The 14,742-nt window shown below is 40.4% G+C and overlaps 1 protein-coding gene across 7 annotated transcripts in view; it reads right to left on the bottom strand.

Moving 5' to 3' along the window:
• The window catches only part of LOC134649379 (tropomodulin-1), a 106,782-nt gene that overhangs the window by 15,504 nt on the left and 76,536 nt on the right, over positions 1-14,742 (bottom strand). For 6 of the 7 annotated variants that reach the window (XR_010096956.1, XM_063504110.1, XM_063504109.1 and 3 more), the window contains exon 2: positions 8,658-8,810. Coding sequence is in view for 6 of the 7 variants with exons in the window: in XM_063504110.1 (XP_063360180.1) it covers positions 8,658-8,810 (153 nt within the window). In the remaining variant the exon portion in view is untranslated. Of the gene's footprint in view, positions 1-8,657; positions 8,811-9,046; positions 9,148-14,742 lie in introns of those variants that run through there. The other variant, XM_063504111.1, reaches the window with a different exon arrangement.

The following is a 14,742-nucleotide window of genomic DNA, read 5'->3' as shown; positions in this document are numbered from 1 at the left end:
AAATAAAGAGAAAAACCTACTCATAAATACGCATAAACTATAAACATACTTATACATATATAACCTATATACACATATACATATACGTATACATAAACATACCGCTGTTTACTAACTACATAAACATATAATCTATATATAAATAATATATAAATATATATATACAAAGTATTCAGTTCTAACTACATCAAAAATAATGAATGGGGCGTTTTTTATATTTTAGGTTTTCAATTTTAGGTTATTATCAAACCGATATTTATCAGGCATAAAAATCACGATAATTATCAAGATAACTATCATTGATAATTATCCTTTCGAACCCTGCTGCCAGAAATTCACTTAGCGCCACTTGCACCATCCTACTAACCCGGCGTTAACCATGGTAACTACAGGTTTAGCCGGTTAACCCCGGGTTAGTGAATGGTGCAAGTGGCTGGTGGTTTATTATCGCGTTGCAAAGCAACGTCATTTGCCATAGTAAGAAAAGGAATGGCACACGAATGTTTGGACAAACACAGCCATGTGCGTTAAATGGTATTTGGCACTTTGACAAAATCGCGACTACGTTATGATTGGCTGAAACAATGGTATGTTGGACCTTTCATATTGTAATGATTGATGAAATCACGTGGTGTTCTGTCTGTAATCACGTGATGATAATTTATTTAATTTTATTTTACACTAAAGAAAATCGTATCATAGTCGCTTAACTGATTAAGCGACTATGATACGATTACCTGAGTGACAAGATAGAGGAATATTATCCTTCTGGTTAAGAACGTGATAAAAATGCATGCCTTATCACGCGATAACCGTGGTCATCTAACGATCAAATGTTTATCTAAAAGTGTCATCTTGAACTTGGGTTTGATTAATTGAATTGATCACATGTTTCGTTGTGGCCTTTGGCTTACGTGAGAAATACCGGGGACATGTTACATTCTTTAATTTAGCGCCCGTAATGGCCGTAATACTTTACTGGTAAAGCAAAGATCACGATAAGACCAAACAAGCATACGGGCTATAATAATATGATGTTCACGTTGCAATTGGTGGATTTTCAACACACCCAGCGTTACCACCTAGTCATCCCTTTGAACATTTTGGGCACTCTGTGTTGACTGTTAACATCGAAAACCTTTTTTTTTTTTTTTTTTTTTTTTTACGTTGGGGAAATGCATTTACGCATGCCACCTGGTCCGGGGGAACCAGGGGGGATGACGGACTAACCAGTGGAGGACTACCGTCTAAAACCACCAACGAGTGCCGACTCCGCTTTAGATGGGGTGCCGCAGGGTCGCTATCAGCATTCGACCACGTGCTAACATCGAAAACCTACTAAATATATATAATATACGAAAAATATTGAAACAAGTTTTGTTGTTAGTAAATATCAGTGGCGGCGCGTCCATAAAAGCCGACTCACACCGGCTTGCCTGTTTTTGGACATTTGAGCAGAGTTGTAAAGGAAATATGTAAGCCAAATTAGCCCCGGCTTGCCTATGGATATGTTTGACGCGCCGTCACTGTAAATATTTATTATAGGTACCTGCATTACATTTGCAGTAGCAAAACATTATCTTGTTGCAATGAACACAAGCATCATTATGTAAAGTGTGTCAACGGCTAAGACAATAAAACCTACAATATGTGAACTGGTCAATTAAATACCACTTGTTTATCGTAGGTAGACGAGGTAAGTAGGGCTGGCTTGATAACAAGTGATAAACACTTGCTCAGTTTTTGTTCATTAGTTTGACCTTGTTTGCGTGCAATGATACTATAATATGAACAAGTTGCTACTTAAGGAAAATGTGTTATAACGATTAGCTTATATTATATGTCCCACTGTTGGGCACAGTCTTCTAGATTTATGCTGCACACTTGCAGAGTCCCCACCACGCTATACATTTAATTTCTAAATAGGGAGTTCACATACACCGATAAATTAATTCTCAGATGTTATGCAGGTTTCCTAATAAAATTTATTCTAGTAATTAACTATGAAACATCTGATTTGCTATGCAACGGGATTTAGTCCGCGGCACGTTAGCAATCTTATCTAATACTTACACATTTGAGTGCAAGAGGATTAAAAACCCAGATTAGTGAGGTTTAGGTACACAGTAAGCTTTACAAATAACAAGCATTAAGTATATTATACTACAGCATTCAGGACAATAGTAATGTAAGTTGTGTAACGCCATTGTGGCAATCCTCCAATTATAATAACGATGAGAAATTATTTAAGCGGAGGCCCAAGGCCCTATCCAATTGCCGAAACTTGCTAATTGGATGTGATTTCAAACTTTTAAATATAATATATTTTTAAATAATGATGTGTAGGTGTAGGTAATATCGAATTTGATATGGTTTGGACAGACTCACAACTCGCAAGCATTGCGTGAGTGTTAGTCAATAAATTTGATTTAACTAAGTAATATAAAGGCCTGTTTACAGATTGTTAATGTTTAGTGCGAGTTCACACATTTGCTACTTGCGTTTAGTAGCAAATGTATGAACTGACACTCAACACTAAATCAATGTGTAAATCGGGCCTTAGGTACCTAAACAGCTCGTGTTCGGACTACAGTCACTACTACTACTACAGATACTCGGCATTTAAATTAACATACCGTTTGAATGGGACCGTTTAGAACTCGTACGATTATTTGGAAGCATAACTAAAGTCCGTCAACCAAATCTTGTCAGTAGTAAAAGGCGGCAAATTTGAAAAATCGCGGGTTAGCAACACTGTGTTCAAATAATTCCAAAACGCGTGTCATCTGTGTTTTATCTGTGGAATGTGGATCGTGAATGACAGCCGTCACCTTATTTGTTTTTCATTCTGAATCGTTTCTGTTTCAAGAGATATTTCTGCTGTCACCATTAAATACCAATACATTAAATAAGAATAAGCAAAGCTAAGGGGCCTACAATGTACAATCATGCTCGTTGATGGTAAACATTACTAAAAATTGAGTGACAAGTATTGGAAGAACTCTTTCGAACTTTTAAGATTATGTTCAGTTTTTTTGTTTTAGGGTTAAAAGGCATAAATAAAATTAAAACGTATGCCTAAATCTATCCAACAAGACCATAAATTGTGTCCTGGAAACCGTCCATAGGCCCACATGTCTAATATTTTCAGCAATCAGTTGTGACTATTTACAAAGGTAAACCTTTTAAACAGTATTAAGAGCCTTGATTATATCGCCGTTCTTTTGCAATATCTACCTAATCCATACATGTTTGTTGCAGGATTAAATCTTGCCCAATATAAGGCGTTCGTAGTAGGTAGTATCTTTTCAGACAATACTTACCTATGGCGGTTTATGTACGTGTACAACGCAACCAAGTCGAAAAGTGACCCTTATCTTATTTACCTTTAAATTAAATAAACACCCAAATATCAGTTGTTTTATTTTTAATATGTATATTGTACAATATATACCAATCAAAAAAATTACACAGGTATGTCATATTCATCCAGAACAGTACACTAATTTACATTAACAAGTGGCATATTATATTGTAAATAACAAATATATGCACTATCTAATTATCTGCATTTTGATATGATTTTATTTTAGTAAACTTAGAAGACATAGATAGGGAACAAAGAGAATATAAGCACTACAATTGGGAGTTGTTTTTGATATCTTCAAATTTGTTCATCATTTTGATTAACATTGTTTTAACATCGCTTTTAAATTGTCCGTCCATGTTTCAATTTTTTTCAATAAACCGCGAGTAACAATTTGAATTGACGTACGCAGGGCGCGCTCAGCGGAAAAAAAAACTGTTGGTTCGATGTACATTGCTGCTTTTCTTAGCGCAATACTGCTCTTTGAGTGTTGCCCTACTTTAGTTTGCTTTACATTGCTACTGACAAGATTTGGTTGACGGACTATAGTTAAATACCATACACAAATACATATAATATTTCGCTGCCGCTTTGAAAATTGCATCGAACTGTACATGCAAACTACAAGCGTATCAATTAATTATCATCATCTTCCTCGCGTTGTCCCGGCATTTTGCCACGGCTCATGGGAGCCTGGGGTCCGCTTGGCAACTAATCCCAGTAATTGGCGTGGGCACTAGTTTTTACGAAAGCGACTGCCATCTGACCTTCCAACCCAGAGGGTATACTAGGCCCGTATTGGGATTAGTCCGGTTTCCTCACGATGTTTTCCTTCACCGAAAAGCGACTGGTAAATATCAAATGATATTTCGTACATAAGTTCCGAAAAACTCATTGGTACGAGCCGGGGTTCGAACCCGCGACCTCCGGATTGCAAGTCGCACGCTCTTACCGCTAGGCCACCAACTCGAAAGTACATTGTACTCATTACCCAGTCGCTATCTAACATGCAAATAAATTAGTTACACTTGAAAGCATATGCAAATGGAAACAGGGAGCGAGTCAAAAGTGGTTTGTTTCTTATTCTTATGCAAACAATTACTGGAGCGAAGAAAAATTGCTACTTGTTGGTAATAAATACTTGTAACCTGTAATGGCTGTAATTGACAGAGGCTATTTCAGGCTTTTCTAATGATATTATTATGTTTTGTCGACCTTTCTCTTATTTAGTAAATGTGGCAGATGAAGTACCTACCTAATGTATAGTCACGGTCATTAACCTTATATAGGTAGGTATCTACCTATTAAAGTAAGACTCACCCTGTTTTTTGACCGCTTAGACACGCGCTCGGCTTGAGCGTTTTTATGTGTTTATAACATATTTTATTATATACGTATTCAAAAAAACTGGGCCTACTTTGCGATGTTGACTATATAATCACTACTTATTTAATTATCAGTATAAACAGGTGTCTGACCGCCGACGATTGGCGAGAAGCGAATAGCAGTGAGCAAGTTTTTTTTACAGATCTCTTTAAAAAAATTATTACAGGCAGTGTAAACAATAATCATATTATAATAAGTACATGCCTACACATATTTTTATTTACACTAGATATACAGCAAAGCTCAAAACGACTACTACTAAGTAATATTAATGAAAATAATGAATGCTTTCAAACAATACGGAAACACGTCTCACACAAAGACACAAGGGTTTGCCAAATGTCATGAATTCTAAATTCAACACACCATATTTATAGCAGTCCAAATATAGCCATATGAATTATGAATGAATAACAAAAACAAGCACTTATAAAAATACACAATTCACATCAAGGTTACAGGAACAATAAACTTTATAAACTGAAAACTCCCTGACGTCACTAAATTACACCTATTTTACTTTGTCAGTCAGTCGTCTCCTTTATTACCTACCTACTTGTATGATCAATGACCATGATAGTTGTATTTTTAACATACCTACCTACTTAGAACCTTAGCTCTGTAAGACACAGTGCAAATGAAGCTTTTTATTTAAGGAAATGTTCAACTCTTAATGATGCAGTCCTAATAAAGTACCATGCTCATGACTTTGTGCTTCTATGAAATTGAACTTTATTAGAATGTATCAAGGTCACTTTTGTAACTATGTAATTGTTTGTAAACATAGAACTTTGTAAGAATTACTCACAGCAGTGGAAAAACAATTAGCACTGATAATTTGGCAAAGAAAAAAAGTGACTCATTTAATTTGCTTTGAACTTTTCACTGCAGCATTTAGAGCATTTTACATTGTGTTTATACCTATTGTTTGTATAAAAACACAGCCATAGCAAAATATTACTGTAATTATATTCCTTAAGGATTGCATACCAACAGTTATTAATAACCATATGTTTATATGTTTCCTCCTTCCTAGTGCAGTCACTGAATATGATTACAGTAATATTACATTCTTCAATGTTAAAGTTAACCTCTAGCTGCCCAGAAACCTATAAAAAGGTCTCCTGTTCCATTCTAATTTGAACTTTGTGTTGACAAAATAAAATTTCATTTTGCTTGGCAAGGTTTGACGTATGGGCGGCTAGAGGTTAAACTACCATTATTGAATTGTTGACCGAAGCGTAGCGAAGGTCTACGTTTTGACTCGGGTATTTTGCTTTTGTATGTCCGGATGTTCTCCTCTACAGGTCAAAATTCTCAACCGATTCTTGTGAAATTTTGTGACCAGATTCTATGAGTAAATAATTTTTTTTTTGTCGATCCCTTTTTTGGAAATTTTCAAAAATGGAGGAGTTGTGATACCTCGCGCTTAAACAAATAGTCGTATCGATATCATAAGAGTATTTTCTTTTTGAGACATATGTACATAATAAATGGCAAAAATGCAGAAAAATTGTATTGCTGGTTAAGATATTTAGTTTGTACTCGAGAATGAGTAGCCGAATTTCGTCAGCTTAGCTAAGAACTATCGTGGCCCATTTTGTAAACAGTAGCTTTTTTTGTTTGCACACAGAAAGTCTGGGTTCGATCCCCAGTAAGACATAACTTTTTGTATTTTTTTTTTCACTTAAACTTCGTATTTTTTTAAAATAAATTAAAATCTTTGTATTGATGATTGATCAAACCGCTGTGTGGCGCTGTCATCGTCCACGGTCCCAATAAACTATGCTCGCGAGGTCTACAGCTCACAGAGCCACTAGTTTATAGAGGGGTCACCAAATTTTTTGGCCCAAGGCTATTAAAGTCAAGTCTTCTGCCTTCCCAAGTTCCCAATTCCATCTGGCAAGTAAGATTACGTCATACATGGCATTTGGCTCTCCCACTTCCAGGTAAAGAATAAGGGCTTGCAGGTTTAATATGGCATTAGTTTAGGGAATCCAGTTATAGATAAAAGTGGCATGATGCCCAAGTGTGCTAGGCATGGGTAGTGCGGCACTATTGTAGCAGAAGCACCCATCGAAACACACTGAAATGAGGCAACTAAAGCATTGCTAGGGGTACCAATTTGAGTGACATTTACAAAAAAAAAATCATAAATATGAAACCTATTTGAAAAGACAAATTTTCCATGCATTAAAATTTATGTAAATATGTTTTAGTTAAGGCTAATGGCAAGTTGAAATCTAGCCAAAACAGTCAGATAGTAAATTTGTGGTTTGACTGGTCTGGCACAAACTCGGTTCTACATCAGTTTTGATGTAGAACCGTGTTTGATGTTTGTGTATTTCTATACTAGGCCAACAGATGCAAATATGGCAAAGTGAATTTCCATATAACAAAAATCTAATGAAACTTAATAATCAGTAGTTTGAAACATCAGTAAACAACTGTACTATAGTTTGTTTTTTCTACTCGTCAACTGCAATGCTTATACCAAAGTTAAATCGCATACTTTTTTCACTATGGGACCCCAACTCAACTATAATATTCATTTCGATACTGTGTAGGCAACAATAATATTCATTTCGATACTGTTTAGGCAACTATAATATTCATTTCAATCTCGTACCTTCCTTAGGCAACTCAGCAAGCTTCGTTGTCTAAATACGGCACTCGACTAAAATGCTCTCCATTATATCATGATTGTATAAAATACTATTTTGTAGCAGTGGAAAAACACTATGCAATCTTGACATGTCTTTGAATTGAAAAAAGCTTTTTAAAAATCAGTAACTATTACTTATGAAAGGAAAAGTAAATATCAGTAACTATTACTTATGAAAGGAAATGTAAATATTTGTATATGATTCATAATTGTTATTTTTCAAAAGTGTTTTTCAATAAAAAGACATGTCAAGATTGTTTACCTTTTTTCTAATACTAAAAAAATGAACTATGTATATAAAAATGTTAGGGAGTGTTTTTATCTTATCTTTATCTTTATCTTTAAAAATATGGTCAACGATACATGTACAGTAGGACCTTGCTAATCATGGATGGGCAAAAAAGTTACCAGGTGATAAGAAATTACAGAGGTTTCCAATTTTTTGTTGTTTAATTTTTGCAATTGTTTTACCTTATAATTATTATCACTTAATTATAGCAACTAAATGAAAGATCATCTGAATTACAGGGATCACCGGACTAGCGAGGGCCTGGATTACTGATACATACTCTACTGTATATACCTGCCGTTATTGTTTAATATTGTTATACGATTTTGAAATGAGAATAGTATAGGTACATGAAGGAGTGTATATGGTTCAAACAGGGCTCGGAACCGGTTTTTTTGTAAAACCCAAAATAGCCCAATATTTTTAATTATTCTATGCTCTTTACGTAGGACTGAATCATGTATTTAGGTAAGAACTTTATATTGTTAGATTGTCCCATTAAACATGAAATAATAAACCAAATAACGAAAAAGCCCATTCCAGTTCCGAGCCTTGGATTCAAGTATTTGATATTGTTTGGTCTAAGAATAAGCACCTAACCTAATAGAAGTAACAATTTGTCCAATTGGTCCACCAATTGGACATAATAGTAGTCTGTTTATGTTTAATTGAGAGTTATCTACGGTTTCATGCTAACTACTATGTTCAACTAAATTAATGGTACCTACATGTCTACAAGCATTTCCAAAAAAGTTGAATATTACATTTTTCTTACCTCCCATTATGTTACATAGATAGAGTCAGAGAAATTTGAAATTTATGGAAACATTGCCACACTGTAGAAACTTTGAACAGTGTAATTTGTAGGTACATGTAATGTACTTACAAACTTTTTTGGAAATGCTCTAAGATTTTAAGACTTGACCGTTCAAATAGCATATATTACTCACATCAGGATCAACCTCCTTGGCGAGCATAGTCAGCTCCTCTTGTGACAGCTTAGCCAATAGCTCATCGACGTCCACTTCATCGTAGTTGGACAAATCGCGTCCAAACAGCTTGGCCGGCGTCGTCATCGTCGTAGTCTTCGTCGACGACGATTTCTGCACCAAAAACACCACAGTTAACACCACACTGTTTATTTAACTGCTCTTAACACCTAATATTTACTTTATTACGCAAGAAAACAAATTTAAAAGCTAAACAGCAAGGTAAAACATCGATTTTGACACTTTACCACACCCACGATTAATTGAGATAAAATATACGCGCTAACTTAACTTTATAATGTTTTAACAAGCCGAAAACAAGTTTTGCGTACAATATTTGTTATGCTTACATTTAAAAATATAAATAATAGTATTTAACCACGGTACAGTGTAAAACACTGTTGAAACAAGCACCTTCTACGAATGACAAATAATGACTAACTTGAAAGAACGAGCCAGACGATAAGTTTTAATAAAGGCGTGAAAGAGATAACGAATTACTTAACTGCAAGGGGAGAGGGGCTAGGGATGTCAATGTAGCGGGTTATCGGTACCGGTTTTTATCAGTCAGTTTCCATAATGGTCATTTCGTCGCATTGTTATTTTGGTTGGGTACAAAAAAACAATAGGAGTATTTAACACTGTGAAAATGTCATGTTTTATAATTATAATGTCGTAGGCATTACGAAATCGATGAAACAAAGATAACTGTAATCTCATTTATTAGATGTTTTCTTTGATAAAACTTGCCGTCTAATAATTTAAATGAAGTAAGTATATACTTGTTAGATTTCTAATGGTAAAAGTTTATATTCTGTGTAACTTGAAATATAATAAAACTAAATGGCACACCAGCTGATCTAAGGGCCCGCTGGATCGTATCGTTTAGGGCATGGTGGCGCGGATGCCTACCTGCACATCGGCGACAACTCAGTGCGTGATGACCGTCAGCACCCACCATGGAACCGCAGATGCATAAATGTGGTTGGCATACATCGCAGCCCAGGCGGAGAGCAACGGCCACGCGCAACGAGTTGCCGTCGAGTAAGGTACCCAATTGGGGCGAAGGCAATGCGTGGAGCCATGCCCCTGATTCTGGTTGTGATACTGCCAGAAGCCTCGCACGGTCTACACCCGCGGCACTCTCAATAAGGTTGTCAATCGAGGCTTTAGAGCGGGTGTCGTCCCACGCACGCTGTATTTTGGGATTCTCTGGCACAGTCGCTCCCTGGTTGATGCACAACCATTCCCTTAAGGCGTCAGCCACAAAGGGAATGCACACCCTGTCGCCATTTTTAGGTAAAATACGAGCAACGAGGTCTGCCACCCCATGGGCCGACGCCAAAAAGGCCGGTAGACTCACATCTTGAATACGACGCACACCAAGGCCACCGTGACGGACTGGAAGAGCTGCTTGTGTCCACTGGTTTTCGTTCATCGAGATGTTTACGATGGACTCAATTGTTAACTTTATAGTGGCATCGAAGCAACTGATGTCGTCGGGAAATAACCAAACCGGGGCCGTACGCATAAGATAGGTTACTTTAGGCACGGCGAAACATTTTTGTAAAAGGACCAAAGCTACATGCGGATTAATATCCTTGAGGCGTTCGCCGGCAAGCAGGAGGAGCTCTTTGCGCGATAGTAGAGCCTCGGGAACTGCAGATGGAAATATAGGGGCTCCGAGTAAGGTGAAAGAGTTGGAGTTAAGTTCCGTAAGCCCAGGCAATATCGATGAGAAGGAGGGAAGGAAAGAAGATGACTCCAACCCGCAAGCGAAAAACTCGCATTTGGACGCATTAACTTCTAAACCCAAATCATTAAGGCGCGAAAGCAAAATAAGCAAGTCTCGCTTTACCTCTTCTGGTTTACCTCCAATGGTCCCATCATCGAGGTACTGTGGCCTAGCCTATACAAATTTTACCTTTCCTAACACTACACAACCTAACAGCTTGTCAATAAATAATATTTTAAACAAGTATCGGCGTTTCACGCCGCGTCCGTTACATAAGCATCGCGTAGTATACTTATAGGTAGGTATGCATAGCGTGCCGCCATTGCCGCCGCGCGCGCCGATGAACGAAAGCCAAACCAGTCGATACTCGCCCTTCACGACGCAACTACGCGGCTCGCCTGCGCTCGCGCGGCCGTGTTTTGATTTACGTAAATCTGTAATTGTTATTAATTATACTAACGTTACTAATATGTTTGTGCTTGCGACTGTGCATATCAAGTAACTAATACACTAACAAGTGTGTGATATAAACTAAACTATAGACCTAAGGCTTACTGACTAATCCGGTGGTTGTGTTTATAACCTTAAACCTACATAGACTTATCTATCCTGTGCAGCGCCTTCTTAATTTTTATTTGGGGTATTTCTACCGTTCAGTAATAGTGACTTTTTACATATGTTTCTTCATGTGCCTGCCTGTTTAATTAAATAAAGACAATATAAATAAACAGTGTTATCAGTTACTACGGAACCTCATCATCACCCCCCTATACTGGTGACCGCGACAGAGCCATGGGAACACGGGATAACCAGCCGCCGCCGACCGGCCAACCGCCAGCGGTTCCTGGAAACGCCGCCGCTAGTGAGGAGACAGGGCCCGCGCCCGCGACCGACACATCTATGCCACCCGGCAGTAGTGATGGGAGCGTGTCGATAAACACGCACGATGTGTTCAGAGTGGGAATAAAAGTGCCTCCTTTTTGGCCAGAAGAACCAGACATTTGGTTTGCTCAGATTGAGGGCCAATTCGACCTACAGCGGATTACAAGCGATAATACAAAATTCAATTACGTAATTAGCCATCTAGACAACCATCACTCCAGGGCCGTAAAGGATATAATCATAAAACCTCCTGCAAGCGGCAAATATGAAAAGCTCAAAGGTGAGCTTATCAGAAGATTAAGCGACTCGAAAGAAAAACGCATCAAGCAACTGATGATGCACGAGGAGCTGGGCGAGCGGAAGCCGTCGGAGTTCCTGCGCCACCTCCAGGGACTGGCGGGCGTCAGCGTGGACGACGACTTCATGAAGACTATGTGGATCGGCCGCCTACCGCACGGAATTCAAACAGTGCTAGCCGGGCAACCCAGTACAGCGACGCTCGAAGCCCTCGCCGACCTGGCGGATCGGGTCAACGACCTGGCTTCAGCTTCGCCACGCGTGGCAGCCGTCGGCAATGCAGTACCCGGATCGGTGATCAGTGACCTCGCAAAAGAACTCGCGGAACTTCGGCGGGAGCTTCGGGAGTTGAAGACTGGACCTGGTCGAAGCTCCAGATCCCGCACCTCATCCGCGCAGGGCAGCCGCAGCAGCTCCAGGCAACGCTCCGAATCGAATTATAGAAAATACCCAACATGCTGGTATCATAGCAAATTCGGAGAGAAAGCCAGCAGGTGCACCCGCCCATGTGACTACTCTTCGGAAAACGCGAAGGGCGGTCGATAATGGCGGCTGACGATTGCCCTCCAACTTCAAGAGGCCGCCTGTTCGTGACCGACCGATCTTCGAAGACGCAGTTCCTGGTCGACACTGGTAGCGACCTCTGTGTCTACCCAAGGTCATCACTTCGCGAACGTCGTTCAAAAACGGACTATAGTTTATGTGCAGCTAATGGTTCTAGTATAAGTACATATGGGTATGTCCATTTTGATTTAGACCTTAGTTTACGTAGAACATTTCCATGGCGCTTTGTAGTAGCAGATGTGACAAAACCAATAATTGGCGTAGATTTTTTAAACTTTTATGATCTCTTGGTTGACTGTCGCCGTAAACGCTTAATAGATAATCTCACGATGCTCTCAGCTGTTGCTACCTCAGCCCATGGTTGTAATATTTCATCTGTGAAAGTAGTGACTGGCGAGTCTCGTTATCATAAAATTCTTGACGATTTCATCGAAATCACTCGTCCAGCCGGTACACATCACACCGTTAAGCATAACACCGTACACCACATTAGAACAACACCAGGCCCTCCAGTCTCGTCCCCACCTCGCCGTTTAGCCCCCGACAAGCTCAAAATCGCGCGACAGGAATTCCAGTCTATGCTGGCCAATGGCACAGCTAGACCTTCGGAAAGCCCGTGGTCATCACCACTTCACCTGGCGCCGAAGAAAAACAACGGGTGGCGTCCCTGCGGCGATTACCGTAAGTTAAATGCCCGTACAGTGCCTGACATGTATCCGATTAAACACATTCACGACTGTACGCACAGTGTTGCAGGTTGTAGCATATTTAGCACAATTGACCTCGAAAAAGCGTATAATCAGATACCTGTCAGCCCCGAGGATATACCAAAGACCGCTATTACAACCCCTTTCGGTCTATATGAGTTTCCCTACATGGGGTTTGGCTTCAGAAACGCGGGGCAAACTTTTCAACGGTTTGTTGACGAGGTGACCAGAGGCCTCGATTTCGTCTATGCGTACTTGGACGATTTCCTCATTTACTCACGCAGTGAAGCTGAGCATGAGGAACATCTCCGCAAGGTTTTCCAGAGGCTCAAGGACTACGGCCTCATGGTGAACACAGCCAAGTGCGTCTTTGGCGAAAAAGAGGTAACATTTTTAGGATACCGGATCTCAGAGAGAGGCTGCAAACCGCTCGACTCCAAGGTACAGGCAGTCAAGGATTTCCCGCCTCCTACAAACGTCCGGCAACTTAGAGGTTTTTTGGGTATGCTCAATTTCTACAGGAGATTTCTTCCGCGAGCAGCCCAGATCCAGGCTCCTCTTCACGCTCTACTGACTGGTTCGGTAAAAGGTTCCCAACCCATCACTCTCGAAGGAGAGACTCTAGCAGCCTTCGAAGCCTGCAAAGAGAGCTTATCCAATGCTGCTCTGCTGGCTCACCCCGACTGCTCCGCTAGTCTCGCTGTGGTTACTGACGCATCAGATAAAGCTCTTGGTGCAGTACTGCAGCAGTTCAAGGACGGCAATTGGGAACCGCTCGCGTTCTTCTCGAGGAAGCTTTCACCTGCACAAGTTAAGTACTCTCCCTATGACAGGGAGCTGCTTGCCATTTATGAAGCTGTTAAGTACTTTCGGCACATGCTCGAGGCCAGGCATTTTGTTGTATATACTGACCACAAGCCGATCAGTTTCGCATTTCACGAACGAAAAACAAACTGTTCGCCGCGTCAGTTTAGGCATCTCGACTTCATCTCCCAGTTCACAACGGACATCCGGCATATATCCGGAAAGGATAATGTTGTCGCCGATACCCTGTCGCGTATCGAAGAACTGGGAGCACCGGTAAGTCTCGAAGCTCTAGCCGAAAGTCAAGCTTCTGATCCTGAGTTACAAGCACTCCTAAGCGAAGGTTCCTCGCTGCAGCTGCGAAAGCTACATGTACCTGGTAGTAGTGTCCCTCTGTACTGCGATGTCAGTACCCCGACCTCCAGGCCTTATGTCAGTAAGTACTTTCGCAAGCAAGTTTTTGATAGTTTGCACTCTCTTAGTCACCCCGGATCCAACGCGTCGGCTAAGCTAGTCGCCGAAAGGTTTGTGTGGCCCGGCGTTCAGAAAGACTGTAGAGAGTGGACTCGCGCGTGTATCCAGTGCCAGCGGGCGAAGGTCAATCGACATGTGACCGCCCCCCTTGGTACCTTCAACTTACCGCGCGCCCGTTTCAAACAGGTTCACATTGATTTGGTCGGACCTCTTCCTCTCTCGCATGGATATCGGTACTGTCTGACAGCCGTAGACCGGTTCACCCGGTGGCCGGAAGCAGTACCGATCGAGGACATGACTGCGGAAACTGTTGCCAAGGCTCTACTATCAAACTGGATAGCTCGATTCGGTTCTCCAACAGACATAACAACCGACCGCGGAAGCCAGTTTGAATCCGAGTTGTTCCAATGTCTGTCAAAGTTGGCCGGATTTGAACACAAAAGGACAACAGCCTATCATCCAGCGTGCAATGGATTAGTGGAGCGCTTCCACAGGCAATTAAAAGCCGCAATAGTATGTCACGCGAACGAGAAGTGGACCGAATCGTTACCCTGGGTTCTACTTGGAATAAGGACTGCCTTCA

The sequence above is a fragment of the Cydia amplana genome, chromosome 7 (genome assembly GCF_948474715.1).
Source record: "Cydia amplana chromosome 7, ilCydAmpl1.1, whole genome shotgun sequence".
NCBI classification, from domain to species: domain Eukaryota; kingdom Metazoa; phylum Arthropoda; class Insecta; order Lepidoptera; family Tortricidae; genus Cydia; species Cydia amplana.
Note: the sequence above shows the minus strand (reverse complement) of the source record. Positions and strands in the feature narration are given on the sequence as shown.